A 19,951-nucleotide genomic window follows, 5' to 3' on the forward strand; every position below is an offset into this window, starting at 1 on the left:
AGGAGAGTGCTCTGCTGTTCTGAAAATAGACGTTGTCTAAGGACAGATTTTCTGGCCGTCTACACGCGGCTGCCTTTCCAGCATCCGAAGGCATTCAGCAACAGCAAAACAGTGGAAAAAAAAGATAATAGGATTGACATTTTCCATTCTGCGCAATGGCTGTGAGATCAGGCATGTCAGTTTGAGGCAACTGTTTGGCTTTGCAGTGAAATGCCTGCTGGAGGCTGGCAGTCAATCCCTACCTCTGAATCAAGGGGAAAGTTAGTCATTTTGGGCAAATATAATGCTGGAAGCATCCCCACTTAGCAGGTGATCCCCACTCCTGGCAGCAGCGCAGGGTCTGTTTCTTTCACAGAAGACAGGGCCGTTTTGTTCAGGATGAAATTGTAACTTCTCCGAACAGGGAGCAGCGGAGCAGCCTCGTGCAGGCGCAGCCTCTGCTGCCCACAGATATTCACAGAACTGCATAGTCAACACGTTACCAGGAACCTCCTAACAGCAGGGATCATGGCAGAGCTGGTTTTCCAGTCTCAGAAGCTGAGCAGGCAAGTCATGATTTTGCAAGAAAGGACTTTGCTAAGCTCTGCTTAGGTCAGACTATTCTCAGTACCAATCTTCAGTACTCAGATGCTATTTCACGGACAAAAATGCTGCCTGCAGGGGGAAATCGAAACAAAAGCATCTAAGCCCCATTAAGCAGATGAGCAAAAGTTCACTGGTCAGAATGAGAATACTCTCAGAATTAAGTGACACCTGCCCAAGTCAACGAGTAAGGGCTTGTGCTTTTAACCTCAGAGCTATTCCACGCTTGGTGAACTCTGCTTTATCACACAGTCATTGCAGGTACTTCCAAGCTCCCGTGCGGAAGGAAACACAAACACCAAGCAAGCTTTAGGTACGAGTAGACCTAAAAACCTCATGTATTTCAAGACTCATGTAAAATTATACATGGGATGTCCTGATGTGATACAGCCACATTCTCCACAAGAGGGAGACTTGCTACTGGCATAACCAGCAAGGGCTCCTCGAGCAACCGTCATTTCTGGAAGGCAGTTAGGAACAGCGCCGTCCAAATTCCCAGACAACACAGCAACCCAGCATATGCTGCTTTGCCCTGCAGTGATTTCAGCAGCAGATGTTGTCCTCACCTGCTCCTTGGTTTTGCTCTAGATGGTTGAGCACTTCCCCACCTCAGATCTCCACTATGAGGAACCCAAGATAGAGTAACAAAATGATTTATTCTCATTTCCTCTTATTGTAGATATCAGTTATGTACAGAAACTGTAAAAAAACCTTAAGAGCCTTCTAAGAAGAGCAAGTACAGATGCTGCTGGAAATAAAATCACAGGTACTGGAAGGAACCGAGAATCAGTTCACTTTGATTGGGGAATGAGCCTTTGAGGGAGTCTCTCTCTTTTTCAAATATCCTTGATGACCTCTTCAAGCTCCTCTTTTGTGTACATGTGGAACTTCATCCCCGGCTCCACTGTAGCAAGCTGAAAGAGAAAGAGCAAGGGTTAAGTGTGCCTGCATATGTGAAGTGACAGCACGGGGCAGGGAACAGAGAGAAGCCACAGCAGACAGAGCAGCTGTTCCTTCTCGGCTGCCTGATCTGCCAGCCCAGCAAGATCATTCCACCCTGTAACATGCTCTTTGATTCCCGAAAATAGCTGGCTGCCACAGAAATAGCTTTTAATTGACTCAATCTCCTCATAGTAGCAGCAGCAGGGAACATCTATTGGGCTCCAGCTCTGCTTCTGCTTGCTGTGGGGAGACCCTGTTATTACTAGCTCTTCAAACACGTCTTGGACGGGGGGTTCCTCTTGCTGCAGTTCCGTGTGGCACCAAGCCTTCGGTCCTTGGTAGAAACATCTCTTTGCTCAGATTCAGGAGGCAACACTGATCAGCCAGAAGGACCTCTTCTCCAATAACGAAGGGCAGGAGATCTGGCCTCTTACAATGCTTTAAGACGACAAATCAAAATACTTAAAAGGGCACTGTAGATTAGCTTTGGGAAACTGAGGCAGGGGCAAAAAATGAATGTGGCCATTTTGATCACCAAACACTGACAATAAGTCAGTCACCACAGTGAACCTTGCAACCAGCGTAGGGCTACAAAGATGATCGGAGGGCTGGAGCATCTGCCCTCTGAGGAGCGGCTGCGATAGCTGGGCCTCTTTAGCCTGGAGAAGAGCAGACTGAGGGGGGATCTTATCAACATGTGTAAGTACCTGAAGGGAGGGTGTCAGGGGGACAGAGACAAACTCTTTTCAGTTGTCCCATGCGACAGGACAAGAGGCAATGGGCAGAAACGGAACCACAGGAAGTTCCGCCCGAACGTGAGGGGGAATTTCGTCTCTGTGAGAGTGACCGAGCACTGGCACAGGTTGCCCAGAGAGGTTGTGGAGTCTCCTTCTCTGGAGATATTCAAGGCCCGCCTGGATGCAACCCTATCTAACGTGCTCTAGGTGACCCTGCTGAGCAGGGAGGTTGGACTAGATGATCTCCAGAGGTCCCTTCCAACCTTACCGATTCTATGATTCTATGAACTACCTGGTATCTTCTGCAAGCAGGCCAAGGGCTGTGAAGATGTCTTACAAGGCAAAGCCCAAAGGCCAGAGCTGGGGGACAAAATACACCACCCTGTCCCTTTGCCAGGAAGGCAGGGAGGCAGCGTCCAGGGCAGACAGCGGAAACATTTCATAGAGCAAGCACCAGAACAAGAGATACTTAAGAATTACAAGACCGGAACAGAAACGTAAGTGTGACTTTTGTTCACACCTCGCTCACAGCATGAAAGCCCAACATAGCGGCAGCAGGCAGGCAAGCCAGAAGGTGCAAGAACTAGTCCGGATGCTGCAAACCTCTCGCAGACACCTGCAGCATTGGGCATTTCCAGCCGCAAGGGATCAAAGCGTTTTGTTGCAATAAGCTGAACAAAGCTGCACATGGTCCTGGCAGATGCTAGAGCTCTTTCTAGCCTCTCAGCTTGCAGGGTGACCCACAGAATAGCAAGAGATGGTAGGACGTGCATTTGGGGCCAGAGGGGAGAGCAACAGTAAGCCTTTTTCAAGGGAAGACAGCCTGAACACCCATAGCCTGAAACCCCTTAAAAGCCCAGGATTTAGCTGGCAGTAACGGGCATTTTCAGAAGTCAGACACATTTGGAGGTGCCACTCACATAATTTATGTGAGCCTTGTCCTAAGATACTAGGCCCAAATGGACTTGACAGCCTTTAACACATGTATATACACCAGCATCAAGCCACCCAAAACAAGTATTAGAGACACTACCTATGCAGCTTTTCCAGGTCCGCGTTATCCTGTGCATTACCTTCTCCCCATATACTTAAACTTTATTCAACTATTCCCTTAGAGGCCAGGCTTAATGGGGAAGCAGTTAATTAAAAGCATACTGTTGTTTAAGGCTCCTGAAGTTTATTGCCAGATTATTTAATTCTTCCGTGACTGTATTTCCCCTCCTTCTCTTCACTGCTAAATGGAAAAATCCAATACAAGAGAGGGAAGTGACTAAATAAACTGGAGCACTACATACTTTTAAAAGGCTAGAAAGCAAAAGTAACTACTTCAGGTAAAATATTTTCAGCCAGTAGGGTGACTTGAGTCAATAGACAGCTTTTAATCCTCAGCACATTCTTCCCATACTTAACCCTGATATGATTCCTCAATACGTTCAGAGCTTTGCCAAGCACAGTTAAGCCCAGTTAAATGGGGACATGACATAAGGATACTGTACATGTTACTCTGCCTCAATTTTTTCACACTGTACTACAAATCTTCACCAGAAGAGACCTTAAGCTGATCAAGAGAGAACTGATCTGGGTGTGATGGCAGTACATCTGTGGAAGCAGATTTCAGCAGGTCGCATCGTTTCTGGAGAGAACATCTTGAGTTTTCAGCATGCTGTTCCTAGCTTGCTGCTCCTTTCCCCACAAATGGGGCCAGTTTGTCATGTCAGAGAGGATTTCCACCAGCAATATTTTTAATTAAAAGAGAGAGGTGTGGGTAGGTGTACATACTTTTAGACTGTTCAGGAAAAGGGTTCCCAGGTCTCAGAGGAAAGGAATGGGAGGAGAACAGCAGCTCAGGAGTCAGAATGACATGATTTGAAAAGGTCTAGTGTCTCATAATCTGCCAGAAATAGAAGCAAACACTATATGCCAGCTTGCTCATCTTCTATCCATTATCACCAATAATCTGGAAGGGTTTCTCCCTTTACTAAAAGGGAGAGTTAGAATCTCAGAAACAAGGTTTAAGGGGACAGGAACAACTATGTGCTCATGGGAATCTCTTGGAGCGCTGCACGCTTGGGCCAAGGTGAGCTCGGCAAGCCTTGCCGCTTGTGGGCAAGAGCTGGAGGTTAGTGAAACACATTAATTCCTGGAAGCCTCACCAGGCTTTACCTCTTCGGTCCTATCCAACAGATTTTTGGCACTGATCCAAAACCAAATATAGCAAGTCCTGAAGCTGTATAATTTTCATTCCTTCTAATATTACAAGTACCAGGGAAAAAAAGAAGAATGGCTAAACCCGGGATGGAGAGAGGGAAAAAAAAAAGAAAAAGTGCAATCCTGCTGGCACAACAGGTTCATGCTAGTTGAGTGGGCCCAAGTAGGGGCGCCACTCCCACCGATCTCTGGCCCAAACCCAGGGAGCCCTGCAGGAGTTGTTCATGCCAGCACTCCTGGATTAGCTAAGCAAATGTGTCCAGGTGTGCAGCTCTAGGGTAAGTCAGAAAAAAGCAAGAACTTCAGCTTTTCCAGTATGCCACACAGGACATGCTACCATTAGGCAGCTTAGAACTGCAAGAATGTCTGCAGTCAGCCAGTCAGCGTGGCTGGGGAAGTCCTGAACTAATCCACCAACTAATTCCTTGTTCTAGAAGCACAGGCAACTCTTCTCTCCAGAAGGAAACCAGGAAACTTCTGATGTTCAACAGGCAAAACACTTGCTGGCTGCCTAGCAAGTGTCTCAGTAAGACTTGCACTGAGGAAGCAAAGACGACACGCAGGGCAGACACCTGCACGCCAAGTGCCACAAGTCACTATGTATCAGACACACTGTACCAAAGTCAGTTACCTCAATGTTGGTTGCATTCAGTTTCTCCTCCATAACTTGTTTTAGGATGACAAGGGAAGATTTGATTGCTTCTTTCAGCGTCATTGACTGTAACAAACAACTCATTAGTTTTATTGTTAATGCTCACACAAATACTTGCTCTGTTTTTACCCCCCTTGACTCCAAAAGTGTGCTGCTCTCCCTCCTGCTCTTCTCAAATCCTTTAAGCCATCATTGGCGACAAATTCAAAAGCTTATCAAGTTCTCCACAGTATCAACAAGAGATCAAAGCACGCTAGACAGTGAAAATTGCAAGGATGGTGACTTTCTGCTTCCGTGTAACTTTCTACAAAGCTTAAGACCTGTTAATCTTGACCGCCTTACTTACTGCCAGGACCAGGACGTGAGGGTCTATTTCCCTTCACCAGGTACTGTCTAATCAGGCAGTCCCCCAATAAAATCCACTAAAAGCTTTGAAAAGATGGACTCCTCCTGTCAGAAGTCTTCATGCTTTAATAATGTAAATCCCTGCATGAGAGGAAACTAGTGCCAGGTGGCTGTGCAACATTCAAAGAGCAGCGATTGCTGTGTTTGCAATAACTTTGCACTTGCAAGATTGTTAGCAGGCCACGGAGCCCAGAATTCAGACAATTCTGCTGCTTAATAAATTAGGTTATTGAGTCATAGGCTGGAAGTCTTCGAGAGAATCAACACCATTAATTACGCTTTACATTACAGTATTTGACTTCCTATGACACAAAACAGACAGTTCCCCCCCCTTGTGGCAGGAAAAAAGTTCTTTTATTCAATATCAAATAGGACAACTACTTGCAGCACAGAAGTGATTAACTTCGCAGGTCTGCAAGCATGGTGAAACAAAGCCACTTGCTTTAGTTCCATATGCTTCAGGCTTCATCCACGCTGAGTGCTGATGCTAACTAGCAGTGCCTATATAGCAATTTTTTTTTTTTTTTTTTTTTTTAGAGTACTTCCTGCCATGGACTTAATTATCACCCGCCAGAGGTGAGCACTGGCATCTCAGGCACCAGTCTTAATATTTCTATGAAACTGTCTCAGCAGTTGAAGCCTAGTGGGAAGCTGCTAGTAGTACTCCTTATCATAAAGATCCTTGACCAAACAACTAAACACTGACATCTGATCACTGGATCAAATGCCAGGGGCCGAACCCAATCCTCACAAGCTCAAGAAAAGTCTTTTGAATCATTTTTCAGTAAGGAAATAGTGGATCCCCACAGTCAGTGCTCTGTGACTTGTGAGATGTCAAGCCCATCCCAACGTTTACCTTATGATAAACCTCTTGCAGAGAGCTCTGTGCGCCTTCCGAGGCAGACCCAATTGCTCTGGCATCACACTGAACGAACGTCCCCGATGGGTCCATGTGAAACCTGCCAGCGAAAGAGGCAAGAGAATGAATAGTGGGTGCATCCCCATCTCATGCTGTGATAGTACAAGGCCTTTTCCAAAGCCACAGCAGCCCCCACAGAGCTCACTACACAGCTCAAAGCTGGGGAAGAACAAGGACTCCTGAGGAGCAACAGCTTGTTGGCCAACACAGCAGAGCTTGGAGCAGCCGCTTGCTGCTTCTAGCCTCCTTCAGTACACACAGTGGCCTCAAGGGACCGCTGTGACTAGCACAGCGGCAGCAGGTCTCTCCTCCTGGTATTTAGAGGAGGAGATCAAGATTTGAAGAGGGCCAAGATTTCAAAAGGGACCTGCAAACCCAAACTGGGCTTGTAAGCCAGAAGGAGAGCTGTACATTCCTGACACTGCCCTCCGTACCGCTAACATTTTCTTTCTTTTCCTTAAAAATAAACAAGCAAACCCCCCCTCCCCGAGCAAGTTGTCACTACTATTCTTAGGAGAGAGACCACTGGGGAGACCTTATTGGGCTGGCTCTGCTGAGTCGTTTCCATCTCCAGGAGAGGCTGAGCGCTTGAAGCACAAGTTCAGGTTACAAGCACTCCACCACCTCCCCAAGGAATGTTACAGCAGACTCCACATATTATATTACCAGTGGCTCTGCTAGTCCTTTGGAGAGAGGTAAGAATAAAGTAGGGAGAACCAGAGCTTTAAATCCTCTCTCCTGCCCAGGAAACCACATTTAAAAAGCAAAGATTCACTGAAGACAGGACATTCTATTCAACCCTGAACAAGCAGTCAGTGCTCAAACCACTGCAGTCCGCAGCAACTTGTGCTTGACAAGAAGGGTTTAAAAGCATTAACAGCCATGTCAGGTACATAACGGGATAAACCCCAAGTATTTGGTTTATGTAAAAAAAAAAATAAATAAATAAAATAAAAATCCCTGAATCAAGTTATTAAAAACTCCTGGAAAGTTTTAGGTAAAGGTGTTGCTCCTTTCCAGAGTTGGCCTTAATCAGAGGGCTAAACTTACAGCTGGGGTCCTTTCTCATCAACGCCTCCAAAAAGCAGCGCAACACCAAACGGACGAGACTGCAACAGAAACCAGCCAAAAGGTTAGGCAAGACTACTGCAAAGTCAGAGGAGAGCCAGTAGCACATGCCCAGAGTGTCCCCAGCTCCACGGCTACGCACCATCGCGCCAGGGTCTGCATCCTCCTCCCCAAACTGCAGGGCAAGGTTGGACACGGCCTGCGTCACACTCTCCACTGTCATGGTTTCATTGTAAGTGAACCAGTGATTCTGCAGAAAGATAAAGATGGAAATTATTGCTTCTTTCCCAGAAGCTGACAATCCGGGATCAGGCATTCACATGGCAGTCTAGAACAATGCTCCACATAGCCACAAAGACAACTTTATTCCAGCCCCCCTCCTCTGACAGGGCTCATGCACAAGATGAAAGCACTAAAAAGACAGCGGAAGTGCAGAATAAGCTAAGAAACTTGGGCACAGATCCCCTGGAGAAACAACAGAGACATCTAGGCCTTGGGATACCAACAAGGCCAGCGCAAGGCCAGAGCACTTTATCCCAATGCCCCAGTATTCGTTTCTGAAGGGATGGAATTATTTGATTCTCTAGAGCTAGGAAGAGTGCCAACACGCAGGAAAACCCCACAGGAAAAAGTCTTGACTACAAGGCACTGATTCGTACCTGAGACACAGAATCAAGGGTCCAAAAATATTACCAAGTCAGTCTTTTGTCAAAATGAAGTTGGACTGCATGGTCTCATGCATTCGCTGGCAGACATCTGCCAGCCTTAAGAGACTGCATCAGCACTGGCGAACCTGAGATAAGGTTCCCACCAAATGTTCACTACTGAAGAGAGAAACAAATATATGGGAGAATCCATTTGTTTGTCCTCTAAAAGCCTCGTAAGGGAAGCTAGGCTCCCAGTGTGCCTCCAACTCCACACTGGTTCTTTTGCCCTAATGACCATGTCAGAGACTTCCAAAATACCCCCGAGACTCTAGTGCTATTGTTTTGAGAAGAGAAATGCCAAGTCTTACCTGAGTCTCCACTCTTGCTTTATCAATTAAAGTCTTTGCATCAGCTATTAAGCCACTCATGGCACACCCTGGAATAACAAGAGGGAAATCACAAGTCATCTAATTGACTTTACTTGCACTGCACTCCCCTGGACTTCCCGAAACCCACAGTGAAATACAGAAGGCTCTAAGTCAAAGTGGGTCCCTGCACAGGAGCACGCAGTAATGCAGTATGGCAGCTTAAGAGAAAGCAAGAAGCATGAGAACAAAATGGATTTACAGAAGAGTAAGAGGCCGAACTTCACCAGCTTGAGCTGTACCCAGATACAAAACTGAATTTTTCCAGTCACGCCTCCCACCCACACCAAATCTGAGTCAGTTGTGGGAGACACATTCGAAGCCATCCAGGAGAAGCTGGCAGACAGAATCACAACCTGCTGGAAGGGGAACTCACTCATCCCATCCCGTGGAGATGACCAACTAACTCTTAAGAGAGGGGCAATGCAGAAGAAGGTTTGAGAAAGGCTTTGCAGAAGCCTCCTGCCTAACAAAGTGAGGTAGCCAAGAGCCAAGTTGAACTACCTGCCCAATATTTAAATTGTGGCTACACCCAAGTTTAGAGAGCAGTGATACTTAAGGGTCACTGACTCAAGTGGGCAGTACTGTACCTAAATGCTACGTCCAACACAAACAGAAATGTTATTTCAGCCAGCTGTATACACACACATGGGTCTGTTCACCTGCTACAAGAGAAGGGCTGTATCAAAAGCACACAGGAGGAGGAAATTAGACTCTTCAAGAGCTCCTAGGCTTCTATGACCTACACGACCAACATGAGTATTTTGGAGGTCTCCTGCTTTTCAAGTTGACAGATTTGGTAAGGAGCCCCTTCCTGGGCCCCCTCATGGTGCAGGAGGCTGCTGTGAGCAGGGATACAGGCTAACATTAGTGCTCCAAGAGAAACTGGCCTAGAGTCAAGCCTTTACATTGCAGTAATTCCCTGCCCTCCCAGATCTATATTTGGGATGAGCTTTCATGAGGGAGGTCATACAAGGAGGGGATGTGTGTGTGTGTGTGGGGGGGTGCTTCAGCTGCCTCTTCCTGCTCCTGTAACTATGTCCTGCTGGCCTGGAGCCTGGAAAACCAGTGTCCAGAAACTGGTGCTCACCGGGAGGCTTGAGCGTTCCCGCTTACTTGGGCAAGGCTGCCTACAGGAAAGACTTGGTCTGAAACACAATTTCTGAAGCTTTTAAGGCATGGAGTTTTATTACATATAACGAAAACCCGAGGAACTCTCCTGGGGCCCTACCAGGGGAGGGCAACAGAAGCGCACTTACCTATGTGGGAATCTATTTCTACAATCTTCTCAATGCTGCTGGGCTCCATAAGCGGGGAGGTGATTCTCTTCTCCACAGCCAGGCAAACACCCTCTGAGGTCTGGATCCCGATGGCTGTGGAACCAAGCTAGGAAAAACCACACAGTTACCACCACCATACCTGATCTAGGACATTAGTTCAGGCCTACCTATGGCACCTAGCAGAAACAGAAGTCTCGCATCACACCATTTGTAGGCATTTTGTGTTGGAGTCAGACACTACAGCATCATCCATACGAACTCACTGAGTATAAAACTACGCAGTTTTGTAAATCAGACTAAAAATGGTAGAACCTGAACTAGGAAACTGGAAAGGCCAAACCGTGTATCTTTCCTGATTAGTTCATCAGGATCCAGCAATGCTGCTGCAAATAATTACTTTCTTCCCTAAGAGATACCAATTTTTACAGCTTAAAGTCTTTTAAGAATTTGAATTTAAAAGACCTTGTAAATCTACTTTGCGAGACATAATTAAATTTTAAAGACAGATACATGGACTTCACACAGTGGCCATAATTCTGACTTTATCTATACTTTTGGATTAGCCATTTTTCTTTCATTTAGCTCCCTTTCTTCTAAGTCCCTTCTCATCTGCAAAATTTACAGGTGAAATAAGTATTTTGCACACATACCACTTTCTACACAGCACTTAACTACTTCAGAAGGGAGCTGAGGCTGCAGTTTTATCCTCATCTTACAGGTGTGAAAAAAATTAAGACACCATCAGAAACCAATTAGGCTATGAGTACATCAGAGAGGGGATCAGATCTTGAGGGTTCTTGGCAGTCAGTGCCTTGCACCTAGCACCAGCAGCTTTTCAACGCTGGGGAATTTGCTGGTACAACTATACCAGTGGTAGCGTGGAGATGCTCACTCTGGAATACCCGAATCGGGTTACATGAGCATAATTTTAGCAGCAAGCTTCCCAGCGTAGATACACCTGCAACCCTATCTCTGTTGGGGCAGAAATGAACTTCCCAGTTGCAGGTACACGCAGTTCCTAGACACTGCCCAATGGTTGCCACCCTTCAAGCACACCACTGAGCACAAACCTCCGGCGAAGAAGGGATACTGAGTATCATTTCAGATGCCTGATTATTAATAAGGCCATCACACATAATAAAAGCTCCTCCTGAGATCCTAACACATGAACACTGCAGCTAGGATGTCAGAAGAGCCACCTGAGCTGCAGCAGTTTCATTTGTAAGCTTATCAACTGATCTGAAAAAAAAAAAGCAAAGCCAAAAAGATGCCAGAAGATTTCTACTCTAGTAGAGGGATTTTATCAATAACACAACGGCATCACAACCAGCATCCATTTAGGAGTTCTCACTTCACAATTCCTTAATAAACATGAATTATTACTTTCTGCTGCCTCATTTAAGCAGTGGTTCAATAAATTTAATGAGTTCAAGAAAGATAAAACTAACAGCCCTCCTCTCAGTTCAAATTCTTCCACTTTTTAAGGGACTCCATAAAAGCACGTGGACCGGAAAACAGCACTCCACTAGCTCAGGAAAGTTAAGAGAGAGCATAGCACTTGTCTGCTGTTAGGGAAGTACTTATGGATATTTAAGTGTCACCCTACCAGTGCCAACTTTTGTAGTTCAAGATTCATGTTGAACCTATAAGCTTTAACAACACTAGTTTTTACTAGTTGTGATTTTGCAATTAGCCTGTTTGGACTGCATTTGTTTTAGGAGTAGATTGGTGGGGGCAACATTCCTCTGCTTCTCCCTTCTGAGCTGCAATGTGTTTTTTTTTTTTTTTTTTAATTCCTCAGAAACAGTAAAATAGAAGAATACAGCTGCAGGATGTATAGTTGTATGAAAGAGATTAAACACAACTCTTATGCTAAAGACTGCACGTAAAAGGCTGGCAAGGAGCTGCCAAAAGTCACATAAGAGAACAGCACCTATCAGAACAGGCAGCACCTCCCAACTCCTGTTCAGTGTTGTGCATTACCCTTGGAAGGTGGCCAAATCCTGCTTTACCACAGAGAAAGACCAGAGCCCAAATTAACAGAATCTGCCCCTGTTGGATTGGTTTGTTTGTTTTCCTTTTATTTATTTATTTATTTGGGAGGGGGCTTTTTGCTCCTCATTTCAGCATTCCTGACCAAATCCAGGCTTCTTGTTTGAGAGCATCTTCAAGAACACAGTTGGGCACCCAGGCAGAATTAACACAGTTATAGCAAGAGAGAGCTCACAATACCTTAATGGCCTCGATGGCATACTCCACTTGGAAGAGCCTCCCCTCTGGAGAAAAAGTGTTCACACCCCTGCAAGAACAACATCAAAGATGGCATTTTAAGAGGTAGAAAACTGCAGACCGTCAGGAAACACGGCTCCTTGTTCATGAATGATGAGGGTAGAAGTTGGGCCAACTAAGAATAGGTAAGATAGCAGCAATGCATTTCAGCAGCCAGAATACTTCATCACTTCATGCTCCTCTCCCAGCATCCTGTCACCCTGATGGCTAAGGCTGAGTAGCAAGAGCTGAACTCAGGACACTTGCAGAGAAATAGAAAAGAAATTCCAGCAGATCTAATTACAGGTCAGAAAGAAGTTTATTCTAGTGAGATAGTTTACTTGCAGCTTCCATGACAAAGTATCTTTATACTCCATGCTGCTCCAAAGCAGCGTTCTTTTGGCTCTAGGAGACAGCAGGCTTCTGCTTGGCCAAAGCAAAGATACATCCCCTTCTTAGGGCATCCCACTGCTACCCTCCCCAGATGCTAATCCAACCTGACTTCTAACGCTCCTCCCGTTATACTGGGTAACGACAGAGATGATAATGCCATCTGTGCACCAGAAGGCCTCGACCAGGCAGATTTTGACGGTAAGCAAAAACAACAGTGCGGCCACATTCGCGTGCAGAACGTTTCCAGAGATTTCCTGCTGTTCAATCCCTTCCTGGCCTTGTGTGTGGTTTAGCGAGATAAGGTACAGCCTTATGAAATCACTAGCTTTAGGTAACATAGCTTTAAGTCACAACTTCTACCAGCTGGCCCTGATCCTGACGTAACCAGAGCACAGCCTCCCCTTCCCGCACCAGCGGCCTAAAAATCCTTTCTGCACGCTCCTTAAAACCGGGAACCGGGACTCCTCTCGCAGTGGGAGATGCAGCAAAGAGCTGCCCTTGAACATGGCCCAACGGGACTCCCTGAAAATGGAAATAAAAGTTGGCAGAGAAAGAAAAGAAGGTGTAAAAAAGGAGGAGAGAAGGAGCACGGATCGTGGGGAGGGACGAGAGCGGGGCCGGGTGAGGGGGGAGCGGCCCCAGGCGCGGGAGGCCGAGCACGGGGGCGGCGCGGCCCAGGCATGACCCAGCAGGGCTGGGCCGCGGCCGGCCGCCCGCTCCGCACGGCCGCCGCCGCCGCGCTCGCCCCGCCGCTGCCGAGCTCGGGGCGGCCCCGGGCTCCGGCAGGCCCCGGGGGAGCGCAGCCGGCGGTGCGGAGGGGGCTCGGCCCGGCGCGTCGCCATGGAGACAGCGGGCGGGAGCAGGCCGGTGACTCAGCCGCAGGCCGCGGCCGCCCGAGGAGGCGGGCTGCGGCGCGGCGAGGAGGCGGCACTCACCGGTCGTACTCGGAGCGCGTGAGGAACATGGCGGCGACGGTGGGGCGGGCGCGGCGGGCGGCTGGTGCGGGCGCAGGCCGGAGCGCCGCTCTCCCCTCGCCGGGCTGCCCACCACTTCCTGCCAGCGCCCGCCACCGCGCAGGCGCCGCCCCGCCCCGCCGGCCCGCTTCCGCCCGCGCCGCCGCCCCATTGGACAGCCCGCTGAGGAACGTGGCCAATAGGCCGGCGGGGAGGGCGGGCCCCGCGCCGCGCGCAGGGACGGGGCGAGAGCGGCGGTCGGAGGGGATTGGCCGAGGCGCCGCCGAGGGGCGGTGCGGAGCGGGGGCGGGGCCAGGACCGGGGGGCGGGGCCAGACGGGCCAGGCGGGGGCGGGGCGAGGGCAGAGTGGGGGCGGGGCGAGCCCACGCAGAGGGGGAGGGGACGAGGTGGCGTGGGGGAGGGGCGGGAAAGGATGGGGGAGGGACAGGACGGGCAGAGTGGGGGAGGGGAGGCTGTTGCCGTGGGGGAGAGGCGAGACTGGCACGGGCGGGGGAGGGGCAGCCTGGCGGGGGGGGCAGAGCATGGGGGCGGGGCAAGCCAGCACAGTGGGGGAGGGGCAAGGCGACCCCCTCCCCCCCGGGGCGCGGCTGCCACCCCTCGGCCCCCACCCAGCTCTTCCGCTTCCCCCTTCCCCAGCGCTTCCCGCCCCGGGCGCTGGCGCACGCGGCCACCCCTGCCATGACAGTGTCACCCACTCGGTGTCACCCATCCCAGCGTCACCCATCCCAGCGTCACCCGCTCGGCGTCACCCGCTCGGCGTCACTGCCCCAAGGTGCGTGCCCCAGGGAGCCCCCATTTCCCGCGCTGGGGGGGACACAGGGTCGGGGCACCGGGGACCCTGCAGGGGGTGGCAGCGCCCTCGCCGCCTTCCTGGGAGCAGCTGGCAGATGGACAGACGGACGGACAGACCGGAGGGCTAAGGGACAGGCAGGCGGTGGATGGGCAGGCGGGTGGGGGGACAGGTGGGTGCAAGGGTGGACAGACGAATGGACGGGTTGATAGATGGGCCAACGGGCTAAGAACCGGATGGATGGATGGACGGATGGACGGATAGACGGATGGGCAGGTGAACAGATGGACAGACAGATGGGCTGGTGGACAGATGGACTGATGAAGGAATGGGCAGAGGGATGGACAAATGGACGGATGGATGGGCAGGCGGGTGGATGGATGGATGGACAGCCGGATGGAGAGATGGGCAGACAGACAGACAGATGGATGGGCTGATGGTCAGATGGAGCAAGAAATGGACGGGCGGATGGATGGACAGACGGGCGGGCTGATGGATGGACAGATGGGTGGACGGACTGGCGGTCAGGTGGCCTGGCAAATGGACAGACAGACGGATGGATGGACGTACGGGCAGGTGGCTGGGCGGGCACGGCCGCGTGCGCGGAGGCGCCGTCGGAGAGACGGACGACGGCCGCACCGGGGGAGGGTGGGGTGAGGTGGGGGCGGCCGGGCTGACGGACGGACGGACGGACGAACGGGCGGGCGCAGGGCGCGACGGGCAGGCGGCGGCCGCGCAGGCGGAGGGAGGGGCGGGGCGGGGGCGCCCCGAGGGGCCGGGGCGGGGGCGCTCGGGGGGCGGGGCCGCCCGGAGGGGGCGGGGCGCTGGGGGCGGGGCCGCAATGAGGGGGCGGGGCGGGCCGCCCGAGGGGGCGGGGCCGCGGCGGGGCGGGGGCGCCCCGAGGGGGCGGGGCGGGGGCGCTCGGGGGGCGGGGCCGCCCGGAGGGGGCGGGGCGCTGGGGGCGGGGCCGCAATGAGGGGGGCGGGGCGGGCCGCCCGAGGGGGCGGGGCCGCGGCGGGGCGGGGGCGCCCCGGGGGGGCGGGCCGGACGCCGGGGCGGCCCTGCCCGCCGCCGCCGCGGGGGCTCCCGGCGGCGCCGCCGGGGCGGCTCGGACAGCGGCGCGGCCGCAGCGGGCGGCGGAGGAGGCAGCGCCGACGGCGCCGACGGCGCCGCGCTCGACCATGTCGGAGCCTGGCGCCCCCGCGGCCGGCGACAAAACGCCCCGGCTCCAGGTAGGGTCCCGCGGCGCCCCCCCCCCCCCCAACACTCCCGCCGCCGGGGCAGCCGCCCGGTGTCCCAGTGCCGCCCCGGTGGCTCGGTGCGACCTCCCGGCGCAGCCCCCGGTACAACCAGCCGGTGCGACTCGTGGGGCAGCTGCCGACGTAGCCCCCGCTGCAACTCCCGGGACTTCCACCCAGTGCAACCCCCGGTGCAATTCCCAGTACCCCCCCCCCCCGCCCCGGTGCTACCCCCGGTGCCATCCCCCGGTGCCACCCCGGGTGCCCGGCTCACGGCGTCTCCCCCCCGCAGGACCGCGTCCTGGGTGGGATGCGCTGGGGCCGCCTCCAGGAGCCGCTGGGCTTCGTCAAGGTGCTGCAGTGGGTGAGTCCCCCCGGGTCCCCATCGCCTTCCCCTCCCCGGGCACCCGGAGCCCCCCTGGGCGCAGCCCCTCGCCCGGCACCCCGGCGTGGTGCCACCTTCCCCTGCCCCGGCCTGGCTCTGGGTCACGGGGTTTCGGGGTCCCCTGTCCCTTTCCTAAGACCTGAAACAGTCCCCTGGGTTGAGGGGACCCCTCAGGTCCCAGCACCCCAGGGTGAGGTGACAACCCCCCACCCCCGGGGGTGCGTCCTGGCGAGACTGAGTGCGAGGCCGCCCGGACGCCTGGGCCCGGCCGCCCAGGCCCCCCTCCTTCCCCCCCCCCCCCCGCGGTGACCTTGAGCAGGTGGCTTCGCCCGGCCACGCCGGAGGGGACGGTGACGTCGGGGTGCCGCCGCGGCCGCGGGGCTCGGCGGGTGCCGGGGGGGGGTTAGGCGGCGGGCACCAGCGGGGGGTCCCGGGTCACCACGCGCCTTCCCCCCGCACAGCGTTCCCTGGCACCCGGGCGGGACGACCGGCACTCGGGGAGGGGGGCTCCTCGCCGGGACGGGCAACGCGGCGCGGCCAAAAAAATTCCCGGAGCCGGGCAAAGGCGGAGGGGGTGTCCCTGGGCACGCCACCCCCCCACCCACCACCCCCACCCCGGGCTGCCCCACGCCGGGGCGAATCCCGGGAGCTGCGACTCAGCGCCGGCGGCTAAACCCGGCGCCCGGCGAGCGGCCCCCACGCGCCCCCTCTCCTCCAGGTTTTCGCCATCTTCGCCTTCGGGGCCTGCGGCTCCTTCAGCGGCGAGACCGGGGCCACGGTCAAATGCGACGGTGAAACCAAAGAGATGAGTGCCATTTCGGTGCAGTTCGGGTACCCTTTCAGGTAAGCGAGGCGGCGCCGGCTCCAGCCGGCACCCGCTGCTCCGACGCCGCCCGGGATCCGCCGGGACGCCGGCCTCGTCACCCCGGCGGCGAGGCCGCGGTCCCTGCGTGCGGGGAAGCGCCATGGAGCAGGGATTTGGTGCATTTTGGGTGGCTCTGGGATTTGGTGCATTTTGGGTGCCTTTGAGATTTGGTGTATTTTGGGTGGCTCTGGGACTTGGTGCGTTTTGGGTGTCTTTGAGATTTGGTGTATTTTGGGTGGCTCTGGGACTTGGTGCATTTTGGGTTTCTACAAGATTTGGTGCATTTTGGGTGGCTCCAGGACTTGATCCATTTTGGGTGGCTCCGGGATTTGGTGCATTTTGGGTGCCTTCGAGATTTGGTGTATTTTGGGTGGCTCTAGAACTTGATCCATTTTGGGTGGCTCTGGGACTTGGTGCATTTTGGGTGCCTGCAAGATTTGGTGCGTTTTGGGTGCTTCTGGGACTCGGTGCGTTTTGGGTGGCTCCGGGATTTGGTCGGCCTCCGGATACAATCCGAGGTGGCGGAGGCCGTTGTTCGGGGCCGCGGCCGGCGGGCTGCTGGCGTCGCTCTCCCGCCGTGCCCCCCGCACCCAGGTTGTACCAGGTGGCCTTCGAGATGCCCGACTGCAAGAGCCCCCCCGAGAACCAGAGCCTGCACCTCGTCGGGGACTTCTCGGCGCCCGCCGAGTTTTTCGTGACCCTGGGGGTCTTCTCCTTCCTCTACGCCATGGCGGCTCTGGTGCTCTACCTGCGCTTTCATTCCCTCTACGGCGAGAACAAGAAGCTGCCCTGCGTGGTAAGGTGCTCGCCCCGGCGCGGGGAGCCGGCGGGCCGCATCCTGCCCCGGCTCAGCCCGGCCGCCTCCGTCCCCGGCAGGATTTCTGCGTGACCGTCTCCTTCGCCTTCTTCTGGCTGGTGGCGGCGGCGGCGTGGGGCAAGGGGCTCAGCGACGTGAAGGGCGCCACGCGGCCCTCCAGCCTCATCGCCGCCATGAGCGTGTGCCAGGGCCACGAAGCGGTGTGCAACGCGGGGGCCACGCCGGCCATGGGGCTGGCCAACATCTCCGTGGTGAGAGCTGCCGGCGGTCCCCCCCCGAAGCCACGGCGGATTTGGGTGGGGGGGGTGTGCACACATGCATGCACACGTGCACATATTCATGTGTGTACGAATGCACGTGAATGCACAAGCAAACGTGCATGAATGCACATGCACGCACATGCATAGACACAAGTATGCACACGCTCTTGTGTACAGGCGTGCATGCCCGTGCATGCGTGCACACGCAGACACATGCAGGCATGCACACGTGTATAAGCATGCACAAGCACAATGACACAGGTGTGCACAGGCGCGCACACATGCACGCACATGCATGCATATGCATGCATGCACGTGCATACAGGTGTGCACATGTATCCGTGCTTGCACATGCATACAAACACACACACACACATAGATACAGGTGTGCACACGCACACACACGTGCATGCACAGACATGCACGCACATGTGTGCATGCACATGCATACAGGTGTGCACACGTATCCGTGCTTGCACATGCATACACACACACACATGGATACAGGTGTGCACACGCCCACACACATGCATGCACAGACACGCACGCGCATGTGTGCATGCGTATGCGCATGCATGCAGACATGCATGCACATGCGTGCCCATGCACACACACGCGCTTGCGTACAGGCGTGCACAGGCACACACATGCCCGTGCACATGCCCTCGCGCGCACCCACACGCTTTCTGATCACAGCCGGGAGAGGGCAGTGGAAACGCGCGCACACGCTCACAGCGTCGCGCCGCAGCCGCGTTGCTAACTCGGCTGCTGGCCACGCAGCGCTTGGGCCCCCGTCGCCTTTCTTGCAGCGCCCCCCCTGCAGGGAGAAGCCCCAAGGCTCCCAAATCCCTGCTTTTAGCTTCGGCTAACCTCGGGGTGGGGAGGGGGTGCTGGCCGCGGGGCCCTTCGCGGCGATGCCCCCGCCAGCGCGCCGCGCGCTCTCACGCCGCCCCGCCGCTCTGCCTTGCAGCTCTTCGGCTTCATCAATTTTATCCTGTGGGCCGGGAACTGCTGGTTCGTGTTCAAGGAGACGGCGTGGCACGCGCCGGCCGCCCCCCGCGACAGCGCCGCCGAGCAGGGCGCCATCGACAAGCAGTAGCCGCCCGCGCGCCCGCCCGGCGGCCCCCGCGCGCCGCCCCGGCCCGGCGCTCGCCAACCGGAACCGTTTCGGACTGCCCCCCACCTACCTGCCCCCAAACCAGCGCCGGCGCCGCCGGGCTCCCCCGCTGCCCCCTCCCCCCTTCCTCCGGGGCGGCGCATTTGGGGGGGTGGGTTGGGGGTATGGCGGCTATAGGGGAACGTACAGCCCCGGGCGCTGCCGCGTAGCGGGTGCGAACCGCTGCTGTCTGGCTCTATATAGGGCGTTACGTATAACCCTGGGCGTCTGCTCCTCTATAGGAGGCACCTAAAACTCCTGGGCGTCCAGCCCTGTATAGGGGCCGTATGTAACCCCCGGGTGACCAGCTCTGTATGTAACACCTGAGGGCCAGCTCGTATACGCAAGGGCGTATATAATCCCTGCCGTCGGACTCTATAGGGACAGACATAACCCCTGGCTGCCCAGCCCTGTATAGGGACAGATATAAGCCCTAAGTGCCCAGCTATATATAGGGGATATAAATAAGCCCTGGGTATCCAGCACTGCAGAGGTGGCGCATATATATATATATATTTATAAATATACGTATAACTCCAGGGCGCCTGGTGCCGTGCAGGGATTATATATGACCTCCAGGTGCCCAGCTCCCCTTCAGGGCCATACGTGGCCCTCGCGTGTGTTCGCCCAGTGCTGCCGGGGGTTCTCCGCAGCCCTGCCCGGGGGTCTCCGCAGCGCTGCCGGGGGGGTTCTCTGCAGCGCTGCCGGGGGGTCTCCACAGCCCTGCCCGGGTGTCTCCGCAGCCCTGCCCGGGGGTCTCCGCGGCCCTGCCCGGGGGGTCTCCGCAGCGCTGCCCGGGGGTCTCCGCAGCCCTGCCGGGAGGTTCTACGTAGCCCTGCCCGGGTGTCTCCGCAGCCCTGCCCGGGGGTCTCCGCAGCCCTGCCGGGAGGTTCTACGTAGCCCTGCCCGGGGGTCTCCGCGGCCCTGCCCGGGTGTCTCC

At 54.7% G+C, this 19,951-nt stretch overlaps 3 protein-coding genes across 4 annotated transcripts in view; 1 reads left to right on the forward strand and 2 right to left on the reverse strand.

Annotated features, from left to right (window-relative positions):
* Positions 1-19,951, reverse strand: part of SORT1 (sortilin 1) — a 222,261-nt gene that overhangs the window by 18,309 nt on the left and 184,001 nt on the right. The gene's annotated exons all lie outside the window — the stretch shown is intronic.
* On the reverse strand, positions 1,220-13,589 carry PSMA5 (proteasome 20S subunit alpha 5). The gene is made up of 9 exons (XM_062595093.1): positions 13,462-13,589; positions 12,098-12,164; positions 9,845-9,971; positions 8,529-8,596; positions 7,656-7,763; positions 7,496-7,554; positions 6,383-6,485; positions 5,101-5,187; positions 1,220-1,496 (listed from the first exon to the last, which is right to left on the reverse strand). The coding sequence occupies exons 1-9, from the start codon at positions 13,488-13,490 to the stop codon at positions 1,419-1,421; spliced, it is 726 nt and encodes a 241-aa protein (XP_062451077.1). The 5' UTR covers positions 13,491-13,589; the 3' UTR covers positions 1,220-1,418.
* Positions 15,437-19,550, forward strand: SYPL2 (synaptophysin like 2). Of its 2 annotated transcripts, XM_062595019.1 has the most exons (6): positions 15,437-15,522; positions 15,821-15,892; positions 16,632-16,756; positions 17,373-17,574; positions 17,655-17,846; positions 18,826-19,550. In XM_062595019.1, the coding sequence occupies exons 1-6, from the start codon at positions 15,472-15,474 to the stop codon at positions 18,952-18,954; spliced, it is 771 nt and encodes a 256-aa protein (XP_062451003.1). In that variant the 5' UTR covers positions 15,437-15,471; the 3' UTR covers positions 18,955-19,550. The 2 variants fall into 2 exon arrangements, with proteins under 2 accessions (XP_062451003.1, XP_062451005.1); XM_062595021.1 differs by lacking the exon at positions 15,821-15,892.

This window comes from Rhea pennata, chromosome 25, assembly GCF_028389875.1.
Source record: "Rhea pennata isolate bPtePen1 chromosome 25, bPtePen1.pri, whole genome shotgun sequence".
Lineage (NCBI taxonomy): Eukaryota > Metazoa > Chordata > Aves > Rheiformes > Rheidae > Rhea > Rhea pennata.